Consider the following 21358-nt stretch of genomic DNA (forward strand, 5'->3'; position numbering starts at 1 on the left):
AAGAGAAAACCTGAATTAGGAGCAAATAAGCCTTTATTCCAATTTATGCATGTCTGTAAAAATACATGAATGTTTACTTTGCAGGATGATTTAGGAGTCCATTTGTTATGTGGCATATGAAACACCTAACAGATGATGCAAATGTATTGGAATGTTTTTGACTAGTTGTTGAAACATTGGGTGTGTTATGTAGTGTTGAGCTAACTAGGAAGGACCTTTTCCCAGGAACATCTCTACAGAAGACAGGCTGTGCGTTTCTTTCTTTCATTGTCCATCCTTTTCTGGAACCACAGAGCTCTGACATCTGCCCATATTTTGAGTTTTACCTAAATGGTAATGTAAGATTAATTAAAATATAAGATCAGTGAAATGTAAACATCCTCTTCAATATAATCAACCCTCTAGTTTTACAATGGACTTATGGTTACATTTAAGAGGTCTTGTGGTTTATAGCAGGTGGATCTTCAGTATTAAGTAAAAGTGTCCCTGAAGGTTCCCAGTGGTTGTTTCTCTCCACCCTGAGGCCTTCACCTGTCTTGCTTTGGAAGGCAGCCTCCTGACCTGGGTTCCTATGAAGCGTTAGTTCATCAGTGTACATGCCCTCTCTGTTCAGTTGGTTAGACTTGTGCTGAGGCCCAGGATGGCTTTGTTTTTGCAGATGATTATTGACAGGACCTGTTGAGACAGGGATGTGACTGGAGGGAGGACAGGAGTAGCCTTGGCCTGGCCATCAACTAGCTGTGTGATCAAGGCCAAAGGAGGTAGATACTACGGGAAGCAAATCTCCAGGCAGGATGTTGTCATGGTTGTAAGTATGGACCCTGGAGCCAACTTCCTGGGTTCAGTCCTGGAGATAATTACTAATAGTAATAGCCAGTTATGTTAATACTTATATGCTAGTTATTTAATTTCTCTGTGTTTCAATTTTCTTACCGTAAAATGAGAATACTGTTCACACATTTACCAATATCTTGATGTTATGGCCATTAAGCAGGTTAATAGTTCACAGTGCTTAGCACAGGGTCGGTGTCTAATGAACCTCAGTAAGAATGTCAACATGATGTCTGGGAACTTCTCTCCTGTGAAATGGGAATAACCACAGACTTCCTGTTTCACAAGACTTTTGTGAGGATTAAATAAGAATGTTTAGTGCAGCATCTTGTGCAGATTTATTCAACACATGTTCTTTAGTCCAGGCACTGTGAGGAGCACAGGATGGTTAACTGCAGAGGCCCATGCAATTTTATCTCATTATCAAGCTGGAGTGAGGAAGTGATTGGAAGAGTCTGCCGTTGCAGCTGTGAAGTCTCTATACTTTGCCTGTTAACGTGAAAACTAGTTATAAATTTGGGAGCATCAAGTGAGACTGAATTTCTGTTATCACAGCCTCTGAGTGGTTGTGACCACTGTTAACCAGGCTCTTGATGACCTGTAGACTTCTCCAGATGCTGATTTATTATTCAGGGATTTGGAACCAAGTTTAAATCTTTAAGGTCACTAATCCTGGGGCAGCAGGCATGCACCGTGTGTATCTTGTCTCCCCCTCCTGGGTCTATTATCAGAACGTCATTCCTTCAAAAAAATAGAAGCCCAAATAAGTATTGCAAAAGTATGCCCAAAGGTTTACAGGCATCAGTTATTTACTCTTTTGGTGGTGTATTGAATTGAACTCTTTTCTGTGTTTATTTTCAAAAGTAGAATTTTTAATAGATGATTTATGGTGGTCTTGGTTTCTGGTATGTGATGGCATGAAGAGAAAACCACATACAGTGGTGTTACTTGTTACCAAGTTCAAGCCCGTTCTGCCTGACTCACAATGCTGATAAATCTTACATTATGTTAAGGCAAAGAATAATGACTTTATTTGGAAACATGGCAGACTGAGAAGATGGAAGACTAATATCTCAAAATAACCCCATCTTGTTGGGGTCTATATGCCTGGCTCTTTTACAGAACGTAGGGGAGAGGAGGTGAGGGAGTGAAGTCAAAGGCCATTTATCTTGAACAATGTGAGGGTAGTTTTTCTGCAGCCATTCACAGGTGGTGAGGATCGGATTGTCTCCATGTGAGCTGATAAAAGCCACTTTAGTTTAATATTCAGGCAGAAGGCAGGGTTCCCTGACAAAAGCAGTGAATAGCAATGGTCAAAAAAACAGATCCAGCATGGAGTCCGTCTTGGCTCATCCCTGCTACAGTTCCTTTGATGTGCACCTCCCCTGTCTGGGGACAGTTCCTGTTCTTTCTCATCCTGAGTCTCCTCAGGGTGCACCACCCTTGCAGGGGTGGCTGCAGAGTCCTGATGGCTGCAGCATCCTTTGTTTACTGAAGAGACAGGTGGCACTTTTAGTTTATGCCAGATATTTATCAGAAATTATCATATTCTATCCTGCAGCCTTAAAGATGTACTATTATTGTGGATACTAAGAAGGGAAATAAAATCAATGATAAATGATTCTTGGTCATTTAGTGATATTTCAGTTTTCCTGCTTACATCCCTCTGGTCTTCTTAGATGCTTATTCATAAGTCTGTGCTTGTCACACTTAGTACACCTCTGGAAATAAGGGCTTATTACCCCAGTAGTGAACTTACAGCTTGGAAATGGCCACAAGCCATAATTTCCCAAAATGTGAGCTGCTGTGAGCCATCTGGAGGGAAAAAAAACAATTGCAGAGAGTTTATAATTATGTTTATTTAAAAAGTATCACTTGGCAAAATTAAGCTTGATAATTAAAGCAAAATTGGTTTAACAATTAGGATTAACTTAGGTATTTTGCAAATATTTATTTACCAATTTAGCACTTGGACTGAGCCTTAGATGGAATGGATCTAAAGGGATGGAACATTCTCTAATCCACCAAACCTTCCTGTTACTGCCACAAGATTCCCCGAGTCTTTTAAAAATTAGGACTCAGTCAATGTCAATTCCCCACCCCCTGCCATTTGGTGGTATTTTTGTTTCTCTTTAGGTATCATCCTATTTTGTCTTTCTTTTTACCACTGACACTGGCTTATTTCATATGAATTTATAATATATTAAATTTGTTGTTGTGTTACCACTAAGTCATGTCTAACTCTTTTGTAGTCCCATGGACTGTAGCCTGCCAGGCTCCTCTGTCCATGGGATTTCCCAGGTAAGATACTGGCTGCTGCTGCTGCCAAGTCGCTTCAGTCATGTCAGACCCTATGCGACCCCATAGACAGCAGCCCACCAGTCTCCCCCTTCCCTGGGATTCTCCAGGCAAGAACACTGGAGTGGGTTGCCATTTCCTTCTCCAGAGCATGAAAGTAAAAAGTGAAAGTGAAGTCGCTCAGTCATGCCTGACTCTTTGGGACCCCATGGACTGTAGCCCACCAGGCTCCCCGATCCCTGGGATTCTCCAGGCAAGAATACTGGAGTGGGTTGCCATTTCCATCTCCGGGTGATCTTCCTGACCCAGGAATTGAACTCCTGTTTCTTATGTCCCCTGAGTTGGCAAGTGGATTCTTTAGCATGAGCCCCTACTGCTGCTACTGCTAAGTCACTTCAGTCGTGTCTGACTCTGTGCTACCCCAGAGACAGCAGCCCACCAGGCTCCACCATCCCTGGGATTCTCCAGGCAAGAACTAGAGTGGGTTGCCATTTCCTTCTCCAAAGCATGAAAGTGAAGAGTGAAAGGGAAGTCACTCAGTCATGTCCAACTCTTAGCGACCCCATGGACTTCAGCCTACCAGGCTCCTCCATCCATGGGATTTTCCAGGCAAGAGTAATGGAGTGGGATGCCATTGCTTCTCCAAGCATGAGCCCCTAGGGAAGTAAGCCCAATATATTAAGTATTTAATACATATACTTTTAAAAAAAGAATTATTTATTTGTTTTTAGTTGCATGGGTCTTTGTTGCTGCACATTGTGGTCGCTTTTTCTGTTGCAGAGCTCAGGCTCTAGGCACATGGACTTCAGTAGTTGTGGTGCACAGGCTTAATTGCTCTATAGCATGTGGAATCTTCCTGCACCAGGGGTCAAACCCATGTCCCCTGTACTGGGGACACTGTATCACCAGGAAAGTCCCTAAATATATATACTTCAAAAATATTGTTTTGATTTGTTCATGAATTATTTCTCTTAAAGGTCATATCTGAGGAAATGAGTAATTTTTTGTATCCTATTCTTGCAGGAAGAATTTTAAATCGTTTCTTCAAAGACATTGGGCATATGGATGACTTGTTGCCCCTGATATTTCAAGATTTCATCCAGGTAGTGTACCAGTCCTGCCAGAGTTCTCACAGGGAAGAGCAGAGTGCCTGTTTCTCAAGGATTTTTCACAGGGATTGGAGGTGGGCCTTTCAGCCTGGTGATGTGTCCTGTTATCTTCCACAAGAGGCTGTGTTTCTGAGAGAGAGGTGTGGCTGTGATTGGGAGGCTGAGTTAACATGAGTAACTCCTGGGGCAGGAGTGGCTACACAGTCATGCCAAGATTGGTCTAAAGCAGGAACATGCTGGGTAAATGGTTCTCCCTCTGCCTTCCAGGTGTCTGGTGTGGATTCCCTTTACTGTGAGCACATTTCATAACAGAGAGACAGTCACTTCTCATGGAAAGATAACCTAGATTAAATAAATTATGCATTGTATTTGGCTTCCCAAGTGGCTCAGTGGTGAAGAATTTACCTGCCAGTGCAGGAGATGCAAGAGACTTGGGTTTAATTCCTGGGTTGGGAATATGCCCTGGAGAATGGAATGGCAACCCACTTCAGCATTCTTGCCCAGAAAATTCCACAGACAGAAGAGCCTGGCAGGCTATAGTCCATGAGGCTGCAAAGAGTTGGACACATCTGAGCACGAGCATGATGTGTTGTAGTCCCACAGGGGACAAATATCTGCTGCACCATTTTATTTGGATAAAGCCAGGTGTGGTTACTTACAAAGAAAAGATTGGTTAAAAATAGGGTGAAAATAATACTTTAACAAGGACAATGTTGTTTACTTGCCAAATTGTGTCAGACTCGTTTGTAACACTGTGGACTGCAACCCACCAGCCTTCTCCATCCATGGGATTTCTCAGGCAAGACTACCAGAGTGGGTTGCCATTTCCTTGTCCAGGGAATTTCCTGACCCAGAGACAAGACTTGTGTCTCCTGCAGTGTAGGCAGATTCTTACCACTGAGGCACCTGGGAAGTCCAGGAAGTTTAATAGAGAGCAGCTTTGAAGATATGAAGGCTTTTAAGCCAGTAATTCGATTATGGGAACAAAGTCATCTCAGAAAATGCCTTTTTTTTGTAGACAGTTGTTCTTATCACAAGCTGATTGCTCCGTCTTAAGGTGTCTTATTGCCAAATTCAGACTTAAATCGAAGAAAGTAGGGAAAACCACTAGACCATTCAGTTACAACCTAAATCAAATCCCTTATGATTATACAGTGGAAGTGAGAAATAGGTTTAAGAGACAAGATCTGATTGACAGAGTGCTTGATGAACTATGGATGGAGGTTTGTAATATTATACAAGAGACAGAGATCAAGACTGTCCCCAAGAAAAAGAAATACAAAAAGCAAAATGACTGTCAGAAGAGGCCTTACCAATAGCTGTGAAAAGAAGAGAAGTGAAAAGCAATGGAGAAAAGGAAAGATATAAGCATCTGAATGCAGAGTTACAAAGAATAGCAGGAGAGATAAGAAAGCCTTCCCTAGCAATCAATGCAAAGAAATAGAGGAAAACAACAGAATGGGAAAGACTAGAGATCTCTTCAAGAAAATCAGAGATACCAAGGGAATATTTCATGCAAAGATGGGCTCAATAAACGACAGAAACGGTATGGACCTAACAGAATCAGAAGACATTAAGAAGAGGTGGCAAGAATACACAAAACTGTACAAAAAAGATCTTCACAACCCAGATAATCACGATGGTGCGATCACTCACCTAGAGCCAAACATCCTGGAATGTGACATAAAGTGGGCCTGAGGAAGCATCACTATGAACAAAGCTAGTGGAGGTGATGGAATTCCAGTTGAGCTACTTCAGATCCTAAAAGATGATGCTGCGAAGGTGCTGCACTAAATATGCTACCAAATTTGGAAAACTTGGCAGTGGCCACAGGACTGGAAAATGTCAGTTTTCATTCCAATCCCTAAGAAAGGCAATGCCAAAAATGCTCAAACTACCGCACAACTGCATTCATCTCGCAGGCTAGTGAAGTAATGCTCAAAATTTTCCAAGCCAGGGTGAACTGTGAACTTCCAGATGTTCAAGCTGGTTTTAGAAAAGGCAGAGGAACCAGAGATCAAATTGCCAACATCTGCTGGATCATCGAAAAATCAAGAGAGTTCCAGAAAAACATCTACTTCTGCTTTATTGACTATGCCAAACCCTTTGACTGTGTGGATCACAACAAACTGGAAAATTCTGAGTGAGATGGGAATACCAGACCACCTGACCTGCCTCTTGAGAAATTTGTATGCAGGTCAGGAAGCAACAGTTAGAACTGGACATGGAACAACAGCCTGGTTCCAAATATAAAAGGGACTATGTCAAGGAGGTATGTTGTCACCCTGCTTATGTAACTTATATGCAGAGTATGTCATGAGAAATGCTGGGCTGGAGGAAGCACAAGTTGGAATCAAGATTGCCTGGAGAAATATTAATAATCTCAGGTATGCAGATGACACCACCTTTATGGCAGAAAGTGAAGAAGAACTAAAGCACCTCTTGATTAAAGTGAAATAGGGAAGTGAAAAAGTTGGCTTAAAGCTTCAGGTCAGTTCAGTTCAGTTGCGTAGTCATGTCCGACTCTTTGTGACCCCATGAATCACAGCACGCCAGGCCTCCCTGTCCATCACCAACTCCCAGAGTTCACTCGGACTCACGTCCATCGAGTCAGTGATGCCATCCAGCCATCTCATCCTCTGTCGTCCCCTTCTCCTCCTGCCCCCAGTCCCTCCCAGCATCAGAGTCTTTTCCAATGAGTCAACTCTTCGCATGAGGTGCCCAAAGTACTGGAGTTTCAGCTTTAGCATCACGCCTTCCAAAAAAATCCCAGGGCTAATCTCCTTCAGAATGGACTGGTTGGATCTCCTTGCAGTCCAAGGGACTCTCAAGAGTCTTCTCCAACACCACAGTTCAAAAGCATCATTTCTTCGGCTCTCAGCCTTCTTCACAGTCCAACTCTCACATCCATGCATGACCACAGGAAAAACCACGGCCTTGACTAGATGGGCCTTTGTTGGCAAAGTAATGTCTCTGCTTTTGAACATGCTATCTAGGTTGGTCCTAACTTTCCCTCCAAGGAGTAAGCGTCTTTTAATTTCACGGCTGCAGTCACCATCTGCAGTGATTTTGGAGCCCAGAAAAATAAAGTCTGACACTGTTTCCCCATCTATTTCCCATGAAGTGATGGGATAGGATGCCATAATCTTCGTTTTCTGAATGTTGAGCTTTAAGCCAACTTTTTCACTCTCCTCTTTCACTTTCATCAAGAGGCTTTTGAGTTCCTCTTCACTTTCTGCCATAAGGGTGGTGTCATCTGCATATCTGAGGTTATTGATATTTCTCCTGCCAATCTTGATTCCAGCTTGTGTTTCTTCCAGTCCAGCATTTCTCATGATGTACTCTGCATATAAGTTACATAAGCAGGGTGATAATATACAGCCTTGATGAACTCCTTTTCCTATTTGGAACCAGTCTGTTGCTCCATATCCAGTTCTAACTGTTGCTTCCTGACCTGGATACAGATTTCTCAAGAGGCAGGTCAGGTGGTCTGGTATTCCCATCTCATTCAGAATTTTCCACAGTTTATTGTGATCCACACAGTCAAAGGCTTTGGCATAGTCAATAAAGCAGAAATAGATGTTTTTCTGGAACTCTCTTGCTTTTTCCATGATCCAGCAGATGTTGGCAATTTGAGCTCTGGTTCCTCTGCCTTTTCTAAAACCAGCTTGAACATCAGGAAGTTCATGGTTTACATATTGCTGAAGCCTGGCTTGGGGAATTTTGAGCATTACTTTACTAGCATGTGAGATGAGTGCAACTGTGCAGTAGTTTGAGCATTCTTTGGCATTGCCTTTCTTTGGGATTGGAATGAAAACTGAACTTTTCCAGTCCTGTGGCCACTGCTGAGTTTTCCAAATTTACTGACATATGGCGTGCAGCACTTTCACAGCATCATCTTTCAGGATCTGAAATAGCTCTACTGGAATTCCATCACCTCCACTAGCTTTGTTCGTAGTGATGCTTTCTAAGGCCCACTTGACTTCACATACCAGGGTGTCTGGCTCTAGGTCAGTGATCACACCATCGTGATTATCTGGGTCATGAAAATCTTTTATGTAGAGTTCTTCTGTGTATTCTTGCCACCTTTTCTTGATATCTTCTGCTTCTGTTAGGTCCATCCCATTTCTGTCCTTTATCGAGCCCATCTTTGCATGAAATGTTCCCTTGGTATCTCTAATTTTCTTGAAGAGATCTCTAGTCTTTTCCATTCTGTAAGCTTAACATTCAGAAAACTAAGATCATGGCATCCGGTCCCATCACTTCATAGCAAATAGATGGGGAACCAGTGGAAACAGTGGCAGACTTCATTTTTGCGGGCTCTATAATCTCTGCAGATGATGAGTGCAGCCATGAAATTAAAAAGCGCTTACTCTTTGGAAGGAAAGCTTTGACCAACTGAGACAGCATATTAAAAAGCAGAGATGTTACTTTGTCAACAAAGGTGCATCTAGTCAAGTCTATGGTTCTTTCAGTAGTCATGTATGGATGTGACAGTTGGACCATAAAGAAAGCTAAGAACCGAAGAATTGATGCTTTTGAACTTTGTTGTTGGAGAAGACTCTTGAGAGTCACTTGGACTGCAAGGAGATCCAACCAGTCCATCGTAAAAGAGATCAGTCCTGAGTGTTCACTGGAAGGACTGGTGTTGAAGCTGAAGCTCCAATAATTTGGCCACCTGATGGGAAGGGCTGACTCCTGGTCCAGGAGGTTGTGGAGCTTCTGGGAGGTAACCTTTCATCCCAGATGAAAGAGAAAGGCTGCTGTGGATGGTGGCACAGGAGGTGTTTGTGGAAGCCAAGTTCCTGTGTGGGACCCAGTCTTTCTCTGTATAACCACCTGAGGGCGGGAAGGGAAGGGACTGAAAGGTTCTTTTTCAGCTGTGTAAGCACACCTGTGTTAAAATTCAGTTTTGATGATTTTGCTTTTCCTTGTTGTATAAACCTTAGAAAATTCTTGATCATTTTTATTTTTATTACTTCAAAAGTGTTTATTCCATATACTTTCCCTTATCTAATTTCTTCTCACTCCCTTAAATGAAATTTCAGATAATTTATTTAATTTTGTGATAGTGATGCCAAGTGTGGCTAAGGAAAACCCTGGATTCTTAGTAGTTGTCCACATTGCAGGACAGTCCACCCCCTCAGGTGATGTCACTCAGAGACTAGATCCCAAAAGAGAGGCAATCCTGAGTTTGTGCACCATCCTGTACACTGACTCTCACAGCTACCAGCCTGTTCAGTCACATTTTATGAGTGGTTGGGGAAATTGGAGCTGTTCACCATTTCAGAGGATGAAGCATAAAAAAATCAACTTATGTGGTGTGATTGCACCTGATAATCATTCATGATGTCAACAGCTTTAAAGTGTGGCAGGGCAGAGCCCCTCAGTCGCCCTTTCCAAGCCCCAGTCCGAGCTCTCCTTCTTATCATCTCCGCCCCACAAAGCCACACTCTCCTTTCTGTAAAATGGAGAAAATAATGCTCACTTCCTAAGGTTTGTTGGGAAGACAAAGTGAAGTTCATTTTAATATTATTATTGCATAACATCTAAATGCATGTTGAGCAGTAAGTAACTATTTCTAAAATACCACATATGTGTTTTAGGTAAGAAATAGTCTGATGACAGTGGTATTTGTTGATGTTCAGTTGCTAAGTCATGTTCAACTCTTTGTGACCCCATGAACTGAAGCATGCCAGGCCTTCTTGTGCCTCACCATCTCCCGGAGTCTGCCCAAGTTCATGTCCATTGAATCGGTGATGTCATCCAGCCATCTTATTCTCTGCTTTCCTCTTCTCCTTTTGCCTTTGGCAAAGTGGCATTATATTGCATTAAAGTTATTGTCAGAGACAGTTTCAAGGCCCATAAATATCATCTCATGAATTTGTATCACAGAGATTCCAGGTTTTTAATCCTTGAAGATTTTGATGGACACTTTCTTATGTAGACTCACAAAATAAAAATCAGTTGTTTTCAAGATAGATCATTGAGCATTAAATATTTCAGAGTAATGTAATTTTCATACAATTTGCCAAAGTCCCAAATAACACTAAGAAGTCTCAATTATCTATAATTCTGTTATTGAAATCATCACCTCGAAGGAGTCTTCCTACTAAAACTTCCTACTAAAACAAGTGAAAATGAAGGTGAGATGTGGAAGTTAGGTTTAGGCATTGTAATTTTCCAAAAAAAAATGCTTGGGACTGCTCTGAGCATGTGAACTGACATACAGCTGCTCTCAGCAAAATACTGTAATTTATTGAGGAAAACTAAGTTGCAAAACGCTTATTCCTCACACACCCCTCATTCGGGGTTGGGGAGGGGGGAGAAAAAGCAGCTTGTCAGAGCTGAACTGAGCCTTCACGTCCTTTCATGGACACAAAGGGCAAATGCCCTTGAGCCACCAATGCTGGCCATGGTGAGACCACCAGGGTCTGTATCACTCCTTCCTCAGCACACACAACCCACGGACTGCAGTTTTATGAAGTGAAAATGTCCAAGAAAAAGAAAATGTGAAGGAGGTGTCCTCAGTGATTTCTTTCTAGAGAGGGGAGAGCAGAAAAACAGGCCACTGCATCTGGATATTGAGAACGTAGCCTGAGATTCAGTGTAATAGGTTATTATGGGTCACTTGCTTTTGCAGCCTTTACTTGTCTCAGCACCACTCACTCTTGCATTTCATTGTGTGGAGATGTCAGGGAAAGTGTGTAGAGAGTATCCCAGTCTCTCCCACTGAATAATGAGTTTGTCATTTTGAGATTTCTGTGGGTGTTGATCCCTTCCCCAACCCCTTCCTCAAATCCCCCTTGGCGATGTTTATTTTTAGTATATATGTAATACTAGTGTATTGTGGATATTTTCTTCCAGTCAGTGGCTTGCCATTTATATCCTTAGGGGAGGTCAAGGTTTAATTTTGATGAAGTCTAATGTTTACATTTTCTTTTTCTTTTGTAGTTGATGTTTTTGTATTCTAAGAAATCTTTGCATATTCTTAGGAGTGTGAAGATACTTTTCTATGTTCTACCTTTTTAGATATTGATGCATTTTGCGCTATTTTTTGTATGTGAAAGAGTAATTAGTGGTTGAAGTTTATTTTTTCCAATTATTCTGGACACATTTGTTAAAGACTTTTATTCATTGAATTAAGGAAATCTGCATCTGTATAATTTATTTTGTTCCTCAGTAGTTGCAGTTTATACCAATATTTTGATCCTTATAACAATACTGCATTCTTAGTTACTGTACATTTTAATAAGAAATGAAACCCATAGTTTAAATTGTCTAACTTTGTGCTTCTTTGTCAAGGTTGCTTTGATCATTCTGGATTCTTTACTTTTGTGTGTCAATTTTGGAAGCCTTTTAATTTGATTTTAAATAAAAGCCTGCTGAAAATTTTATTAATATTTCCTTTTAGCTATAGAATATTTGAGAAGTCTGAGTCTTAACAATGTTGGTTCTGCAATTACTAATATGTGTCTCTCTCTGCTTATTTAGGTCTTTTTTAATTTTAGAAATATTTTGTAAATTTTAGTATAGACATCTTACACTTCTCTGGTTAAATTTATTCATGCATATTTGCTTTTTCATAGTATTATTGCATTTTTAAAAATTATTTATTCATTTATTTATGATGCACTGGACCGTCTTTGCTATGTATGGGCTTTCTCTACTTGTGGTGGATGGACTTTTCATTTTGGTAGCTTTTCCTGAGCAAAGCATGGGCTCTAGGGCACATGGATTTCAGTAGTTGTGGCACATGGGCTCAGTAGGTGCAGCCATCTGATTTTAGAGCCTGGCTCAGTGACTGTGGCACATGGGCTTAGCTCCTCTGTACATGTGGATTCTTTTAGAACCAGTGATCGAACCTGTGTTCCCTGCATTGGTAGGTGGATTCTTAACCACTTGGACCACTAGGGAAGTCTTGTTTCTGATACTATTATTCACTTGCTTGTTGCTTGTCTATAGAAATACAGTTTATTTATTTGTGAATTAACTTTGCATTGCCTGGAGTTGATAGCAGTATTTTTTTCTAATTCTATAGGATTTTGTCCATATGCAATCATGTCAGCTGTAAATAATGACAGTTTTGTATCTTCATTTCCAATATTTATGACTTTTATTTCCTTTTCTTGGATTGTTGTGGCTAGAGTTTCCATTTAGTGTTGAAGAGAATAGGTTAGATAAGATAATCTTGTATTCTTAGGGCGAAATCTTTCAGTAATTTTTCATTGCAAATAATATTAATTGTAATTTTTTAGGTAGGTATCTGTTATCAGGTTTAAAATGTTTCTTTTAATTCCTCAATTGCCAAGAATTTTACTTAAAAAAAAAATGAGGGATAGGCATTGAATTTTAACAAATATTTCTTCTACATCTCTTCAGCTGGTCATATGCTTATTTATCTTTACTCTTTTAATGTGAATTATAGTGATTGGTATTTGAAAGTTAAACTTAACATTCCTGGAAAAGACTTTTCTTGGTCATAATGTAGCATTATGTATTGCTTTTTTATACATTTTTATGTATTGCTATATGTAGTTTGTCAAGAATTTTTATACCTATTGTTCATGAAGGATATTGGTCTATAATTTGCTTTTCTTAAAATATTTTGTCAGCTTTTGTTATCAGAAGAATGTCAGTTCAGTTGCTCCATCATGTTTGACTCTTTGTGACCCCATGGACTGAAGCACGCCTGGCTTCCCTATCCGTCACCAACTCCTGGAGCTTGCTCAAATTCATGTCCATTGAGCTGGTGATGTTATCCAACCATCTCATCCTCTGTTATCCCCTTCTTCTCCTGTCTTTAATCTTTCCCAGCATCAGGGTCTTTTCCAATGAGTCAGTTCTTCACATCAGGTGGCCAAAGTATTGGAGTTTCACTTCAGCACCAGTCCTTCCAATGAATATTCAGGACTGATTTCCTTTAGGATGGGCTGGTTGGATCTCCTTGCAGTCCAAGGGACTGTTAAGAGTGTTTGCCAACACCACCGTTCAAAAGTATCAATTCTTATGTATCCTCATGAAAATATATGGGAAATATTTCCATTTTTAATGGTCAGTTTAATGTCAGCTTGACCAGACTACATTCCTCAGTTATTCAGTCAAAAGGTGATCTGTGTGTTGCTCTGTAGGTATTTTGTAGATGTGATTGAAGTCCATAATCAGTTGATTTTAAGTAGGGACAAAGCCTCCCTGAAGTAAAAGAAATTCTGCTTGTGAAGAACAGCATGAGCTCCTGCCCAAGGGTTCCAGCCTGTCCTTTGTAACAGGAGAACCTGAGGATTTTGGACTTGCTCAGTCAAGTTAGATTGTGGAATATCATCTTTTTTATATTGCTAGATTCAGTTTATTGGTATGTCATTTAATATTCCAAGACAGTTTGGTTTGTAATTTTTCTTTCTTTTAATGTCTTTATCTGGTTTTTATATCATGATAATGCCTGACTCATGTACCCTGGAAAAGTTTGGTAAAACTTTTCTGCACAATGTTTTTGTGAAGCCCTCTGGATTTACAGTCTTTTCTTTGAGAAATTTAAAAATTATGTATTCAGGGAATTCCCTGGTAGTCCAGGGGTCACTATGTTATGCTTTCACTGTTGTGAGCCTGGGTTCAATTGCTGGTAGGGAAACCAAGATCCGACAAGCTGCATAGTATGGCTGAAACAATAAAATAAAGTAAAATAGAATAAAGGATTCAAATTCTTAAATCAATATGCAGTTATTCAGATTTTCTATGTCATTATGTTAGTTTTGTATGTCATTTTTTAAAACATTTGTCCTTTACATTAAAATTTAAAATTTTATCTGCACAATGTTTATTATATTTTCTTTGTAATGCTTATGGTATTTTTTGTATTAAAGTGAAAGCTAAAGTGTTAGTTCCTCTGTCATGTCTGACTCTTTGAAACCCCATGGACTGTAGCCTGTCAGGCTCCTCTGCCCATGGGATTCTCCAGGCAAGAATACTGGTGTAGGTTGCCATTTCCTTTTCCAGGAGATCTTCCCAACCCAGGGCTCAAACCTGGGTCTCCCCTATTGCAAGCAAATTCTTTACCATCTGAGCCACCAGGGAAGCCCAGTCTTTTGTGTTATCCTCTTTTAATTTGTGTGAATTGTAAATTTTCTCTCTCTCTCTCTCTTTTTTTTTTTTTTTTTGTATTTTTTTGTGATTTTAAATAACCATGTTTTGTGTTTGTTGATTTTTCTGTTTAAAAGTTCGTTTTATTTTTCATTCAGGTATTTTGTCATTTAGTTGCTCAATTGTGTCTGACTTTTTGTGACCTCATGGACTGCAGCACGCTTGTCATTCACTATCTCCCAGAGCTTGCTCAAACTCATGTCCATTGAGTTGATAATGCCATCCAACCATCTCATCCTCAGTCACTCCTTTCTCCTCCTGCCCTCAATCTTTTGCAGCACCAGGGGCTTTTCCAATGAGTCAGTGCTTCACATCAGGTGGCCAAAGTATTGGAGCTTCAGCATCCAATCTTTTCAGTGAATAATCAGCATTGATTTCCTTTGGGATTGACTGGTTTGATCTCCTTGCTGTCTAAGGGACTCTCAAGAGTCTTTTTTTTTTTTTTTTTTTTTTCTCATTCTTCTACATACTTAAGTGTGCTTTTTTTTTTCTTGTATTTATAAGATGGATTTCAAAATCCTTGACTTTTAGCCTTTTTTAAAGACTTTTTATTATTTAAAAGGCATTTTAATGTTTTTTGGAATATGGTTGATTTACAATGTTGAGTTTGTTTCAGATGTACAGCAAAGTGATTCAGTTATACATGTACAAATATTTATTCTTTTTTAGATTCTTTTCTCATATAGGTTATCACAGAATGTTGAGTAGATTTCCCTGTGATATAATTTTATAGTGCTCTTCTTTTTAAGGTGTACCTTATTAAATTATCAAATAAGAAGACTCCAGATTTAAATTTTGTAGTAACGTTGAAGCCTGAGAAAAATGAAAGGAAGATATTGATCAATGAGATACACTAACCATGAAGGAAGAGATACAGCATGTTTCCCTAAAGCTTCCTGTTGTCCTGGTTAGCAAACTGTGAACCAAACCCCACCATTCACTCTTCAGTGGAGTTAGTTGTGGCTCTCAGTTGGGAGTGAATTGAAGGATACTCAGGTCCCAGAGCTTACGTGGTTGTGAAAAGATCCAAGGCAGCCAAATGAGGGATGAAGAATGTGATTAATATATCCCAAGCAAAGGGCGGGTTTAGAAATCTTAGTCTTAGGCTTTGTATGTGTGTATGCACATGTGTTAGTCACTCAGTTGCGTCCGATTCTTTGCAATCTCATGGACTATAGACTACCAGCCTCCTCTGTCCATGGAATTCTCCAGGCAAGAATAATGGAGTGGGATGCCATTCCCTTTTCCAGGGGATCTTCCCAACCCAGGGATTGAACCCAGGTCTTCCTGCAATGCAAGCAGATTTTTTACCATTGAGTCACCAGGGAAGTCCAGGGTTTGTATAGATCTCATCATATAGCTAAGACTCACCAACGTTTTATAATGTCCTGATTTAACAGAGTTAAATGAGTTGGGTGATATCAAAGGAAACAGAGGTGATGAAGGAAGGATCTGAGAACCAGAGCTGATCTCTAAACTTCCTGAGACGTGCATGCTACTGTATCTGATTACATGAAGACTCAGCACTGACCCTCGATTAGTGTTAAGCTTGTGTGCTTAGTCACTCAGTCCTGTCCAACTCTACAACCTCACGGATTGTAGCCCACCAGGTTCCTCTGTCCCTGGGGATTCTGCAGGCAAGAATACTGGAGAAGGTTGCCATGCCCTCTTACAGGGGATCTTCTCAACCCAGGGATCAAAGGTATGTCTCCCGCATTGCAGTCAGATTCTTTACCATCTGAGCCACCAGGAAACCCTATCTCAGCACAATATTGGGCTAATGGAATTTTTTCTCCAGGTATAGATTTTTATCCTCTGACAACTGAAGAATTTTTCTGAATTGTGAAAAATCACCATTTTCTCTCCAGTGAAAGAGTTCATCTAAGAATTTTTTCATTTGTGCATGTGGATTCATAGACTTTGGATAGAATTTCCCAAATGGTGTGCTCCAAATGGGAAATATATAAAAATAATGATTCTCCTTATTTGGGGAGTATCAAGACTTGGGTCACTTGCTTCTGGGTCTATATGCTTCTTTCTATATATCCATCCTTGTCTCTGTTCCATAGTGTGACAGAGGTGCAGAAGCACTGGCCATGGTGATATGGTCCATCAGATGGGCCTGGAATCCAACCAGTGGGGGAAATTGTGTAGCTTGAATTGGGCTTTTTGGAATTCCTGGGGATGTAGGAGAAAGAAATGAGATTGGCTTTAAGAAAGGGATTTATTGTGTGTTTATTGTACACTAGGATATTTTGTTTCCTTCTTCAGATGTTGACTTTTTGGTTAGATACTATTTTCATCTTCTTCAAAATTCTATAAAGTGTTTGAGATGGCTGGCAATAAAATAGTCACAAATGTATAGACATGTAAAAGTGCTCAGTCATGTCCAACTGTTTGGGACCTCATGGACTATAGCCTGCCAGGCTCCTCTGTTCATGGAATTTTCCACGTAGAAATACTGGAGTTGGTTACCAGTCCCTTCTCCAGGGGATCTTCCAAACCCAGGGATCAAACCTGGGTTTCCTGCATTACGGGCAGATTCTTAACCATCTGAGCCACTTGGGAAATCAATATGTTTTGTGTGTGTGTGTGTGTGTATAATAAAGCTGTTAGAGACATCCTCTTTAAATTGCTTTAGATTTAGGGCCATGAGATCTGAACTCCGGAGCTTCTGAGAGCATTACTAATAGGTCTTCAGAGGGTACCTAAGGAAAAAGCATTGGCACAGCTTCCTTAGAGCCCTTCATTTTGATCTTACCTCTGCTTCCCAGGTTACCTGCCAGGCTGGGTTAGACATAAAAGGCCCTCACCTGAAGTGGTTTAGTCGCTCAGTCTTGTCTGACTCTTTTTGACCCCATGGACTCTAGCCTGCGAGGTTCCTCTCTCCATGGGATGTTCCAAGCAAAAATACTGGAGTGGGTTGCCATTTCCTTTTCCAGGGGAACTTCCTGAACCAGGAATCAAACCTGGGTCTCCTGCATAGCAGTCAGATTCTTTAATGACTGATCCACTAGGGAAGCCACCTGGGGAGAGCCAGATTATAGAAATGGATGAATGTTGTTCATCAAATGATGCAAGTCTGCTAAAAACCAGTAATTTGGATTTTTTTTTTTAATAATTGATGTTTTAGTAGTTTTTTTTTTTTTTCTGACAAAAATAGCAAGCCAAGTGACATAAAGGCTAGACATAGAAAGAGCTGGAAGGACCCTTCCCCATGAACATGAAGGTTGTAGCCTGGTAGGATGCACAGTAGCCAGTGGCTGTAAGAAATTGTTTTCTGTCAGTCTAATAGGAGGGAGGTCAGACAACCCTATTTTTTCCCACTTATGATTAGAATTTATTCCTTCAGAACTCCATCCTCTTCACTCTGAGTTTTCTTTTGATACCACGGCAGAGAGAGGGAGAAAGAGGAAAAGCACATGGGTCCCCATCCAGATCATGCAATTTGGTTTCCAAAGGCTCCTGGCCAGAGTCACAGTTCTGGTTGGTTGTTCCTCCCGCCTGCAGCTGTGGCTCTGGGATTCTTTGATTACAAACTGCTCCTCTCTTTCTCCAGGATAAGCAATACCTTCCTGGGAAACTTTAGGACAACCACTTACCCTCCCAACCTCATATTTCTTATCTTAAAGAACAGCCAGTGTTAACTCAGACAAGCATCTCAACCTTCTCATCCCAGGTCCTTTTTGGTCAAAATTTCCATCAACTATGATTACTGCCTGAAAGTCATTCATGCCATTCTTTCTATTTGTTAAACAAGCCTATAAAATCAGTCATGCATCTTAGAATTGTCTAAAAATATTCAGGTATTCTTCCTTGTGTTTCCCCAGCACTCTGTGCAGATCACCATGGATTTGTATCCACCTGAGATCATAAATTTCAGAGGCCTTGGCCCACACTGGGTGAATCTGCAAGTCCCTAGCACCACACCCCACTTTCATAGCAGGCAGACACTAAATGTTGATTGCATTCTTATTGCCTGATACTGTCCTCCAAGGTATCATACTTTTCCTGATAAAGATGGATGCTTAAATCAACGTCAACCAATAATTTCGTTTTCTATTCTACTTGCTGTCTTTTTTAGACCAAGATCATTTCCCAAGAGAATATCATCTCAGGGGATAATGTGATGATTAAGAGAATGTTCATGGAACCCCGCACAGGGCCTTACACACAGTACACACATTGTAAATGGAATCTGGTGTTGTTATAATAGTTAACCTTCGGAATGGGCATTTTAAGTACTTGGTATAATGATAGAAAGATGGCTGTAAGTTGGGGGCAAGCTTAAAAATGTCATAATTGCTCATGACATGGGCTTACCAGCTCCGTGACTTAGGCTTTGCAGTCTCCATCAAGCTGCTTTTCCTCTCCCTGTGCCTCATTGTCTCCATTTATAAAATTAGATAATACTGTTACTAGACATGTTACACTGAATTTGTAATTAACCTTTTCTTTATACCTACATGGATAGCTGAGGCATCTGGATTCCTGATCTGTGATGCCTGCTCACTCATCTCTCTAGTAACACCTGCTGACTCCTGATAGTTTGAGATGCAGCTCCTACTCGATGAGCCTCAAATAGTTTCATCTGTTAGAAATAGCAATGCCTTCCTCAAAGGGCTACTGAGTGTGTCACAAGAGCTGATACCTAGAAGGTTCTTATCAGAGTGTTGGGTGCATTCACACCCACTGAGGACCACCTATAGTTTTATTTCCTTGGAAGGGAAAGCATTCCCTGATGTTTCAACAAGTTTCAAGGAAAGGAGCTTAATCCTAACAAATCAATAACGTTTATCTTGAAAAGTATCCTTGACACAAAGGCCTCTGTATTTTCACTATTTCAGACATTTCTACTTGTGATTGGTGTGGTGGGCGTGATGGTGGCTGCAATTCCTTGGACTAGTATACCTGTGATTCCCCTTGGCATCATTTTCATTTTTCTTCGGCGGTATTTCTTAGAGACATCACGAGATATGAAACGCTTGGAATGTACAAGTGAGTACCAGGGCTTTCAGGTTGGGAGGGCAGTTCAGGCTGTCTTCCATTCATATTGCAATTAAACAGACCCCTGAAATTCTTCAGACTGTTCTGTGGAATTTCTCACTGTTAACATTAAGTTATTGAAAGTTATGACTCATGAGAATAGGTTTGGCCATTAAAGCAAATGGAGCTCGTGGTGGGTCAGCTGCCGTTTGCATTTTAGCCCAAGTAGGACGGATGTGAGCACCAAAAGCACCATTTCTGTCTTGTTCATGACATACTTCCTAACACAGAGTATCCACTCTATTAATACTATTTTTGAAAGTATTTTTATCATGTTAGAACTATCATAGAAGGAAAATAGAGAATTTTTCTTCAAAAGAAACCTGAGTGCTGAACAATTGGTGCTTTTGAACTGTGGTGTTGAAGAAGACTCTTGAGAGTCCCTTGGACTGCAAGGAGATCCAACCAGTCCATCCTAAAGATCAGTCCTGAATATTCATTGAAAGGACTGATGTTGATGCTAAAACTCCAATACTTTGGCCACCTGATGTGAAGAACTAATTGATGGCGGGAGGAGAAGGGGACGACAGAGGATGAGATGGTTGGATAGGATCACTGACTCAATGGGCATGGATTTAAGTAGACTCGGGAAGTTGGTGATGGACAGGGAGGCCTGGTGTGCTGCTGTCCATGGGGTTGCAAAGAGTCAGACACAACTGAGCGAGTGAACTGAACTGAACTGAAAGTTACCAGAAATGACAAGGAAGGGAAAAATTTGGAAAAGGAAAGGAGACCTCAGGAAATATATGTCAGAAGTGATATATTTGAAAAATACATTCTTTCACACGTTCTAATAAGTTGCAGTTGTTAAAAGTATTGCGAAAAGATGTGTGTTAGTCACTAAGTCATGTCCGATTCTTTGCGACTGCGTGGACTGTAGCCCACCAGTCTCTTCTGTCCATGGAATTCCCCAGGCAAGAATACTGGAGTGGGTAGCCGATCCCTTCTCCAGACGATCTTCCTGACCCAGGGATTGAACCCAGGTCTCCTGCATTGCTGGTGGATTCTTAAATGTTTAAGCCACCAGGGAAGCCCTGCTGAAAAGATAAGCCCTGTTATTTTCAGGTTTGCTCTTTGTCATTGTCAGTATTTGGGGTGACACCACACTGTGTACCCCTTTTTCAAAGCTATTCATATAAATGATGCTGAAAATAATTCCCTAGGAGAACACAGAAGGGGGTCGGTTCAGTATGCATTTAGTTGATTACTCCATTCAGCTTCCTAATTTTAGAATAATGGGGAACAGAGGCATTCCTGGTGGTCCTGTGATTAAGACTCTGTTCTTCCACCGTGGGGGCCACCACTTCAGTCCTTGGTTGGGAAACCAGATCCTGCAAGGTGCAGAAAAAAACAGAATGATGGGGACACATTTTATGGTTAATTATTCTGTTCAACAGGTAATCATACATGATAAAATAATCAACTTTTTCTCTTATTATTCATCAATATTAAAACAAAAATAAGGAAAATAGATTGTTATATATTTTAAAAACTTATAAAAACAATAGCCAAAAAGTAATGAGAGAATATGTTTGCATCAGAGACCTCAACCATGAATAATTACTGCAAATTTATACCAACTTAACCTTCTAGAAACTAAGCCAAGAACAGACACATATTGAGTCTCATGCTTCTCTGTATCTACTAAGTGGAAAAAAATCTCAGTTCATCCAGTCAAAGGAGGTTTTTTTTGTTTTGTTTTGTGTGTGTGGCATTTGTATGTTTTGTTTTTAATAATAAACACTTGAGGTACTTACCTTTATTTGCAAAAAGGATAGTGATCATCAGTTTCATAAAGTCTGTAGAAGACATTTTCACTCATCAAGAGAAGCAGCTAACTTCCTGTGAGGTCGAGATTGGGGAGGTGTTTGGATGGATGGGAGCAGTAGAGTCCAGGTGTGTGTCATTCTCCTATATGACTGAGTAGGATGGTAGGA

General features: G+C 40.5%; 1 protein-coding gene across 1 annotated transcript in view; it reads left to right on the forward strand.

The window, feature by feature from the left end:
• LOC129624243 (ATP-binding cassette sub-family C member 4-like) overlaps positions 1 to 21358 on the forward strand; it is a 180888-nt gene that overhangs the window by 83817 nt on the left and 75713 nt on the right. The window contains 2 exon segments of the mRNA XM_055541904.1: positions 4153 to 4232; positions 19223 to 19373. Of these exon segments, the coding sequence (XP_055397879.1) occupies positions 4153 to 4232; positions 19223 to 19373 (231 nt within the window).

Source organism: Bubalus kerabau, chromosome 12 (genome assembly GCF_029407905.1).
Source record: "Bubalus kerabau isolate K-KA32 ecotype Philippines breed swamp buffalo chromosome 12, PCC_UOA_SB_1v2, whole genome shotgun sequence".
NCBI lineage: Eukaryota > Metazoa > Chordata > Mammalia > Artiodactyla > Bovidae > Bubalus > Bubalus kerabau.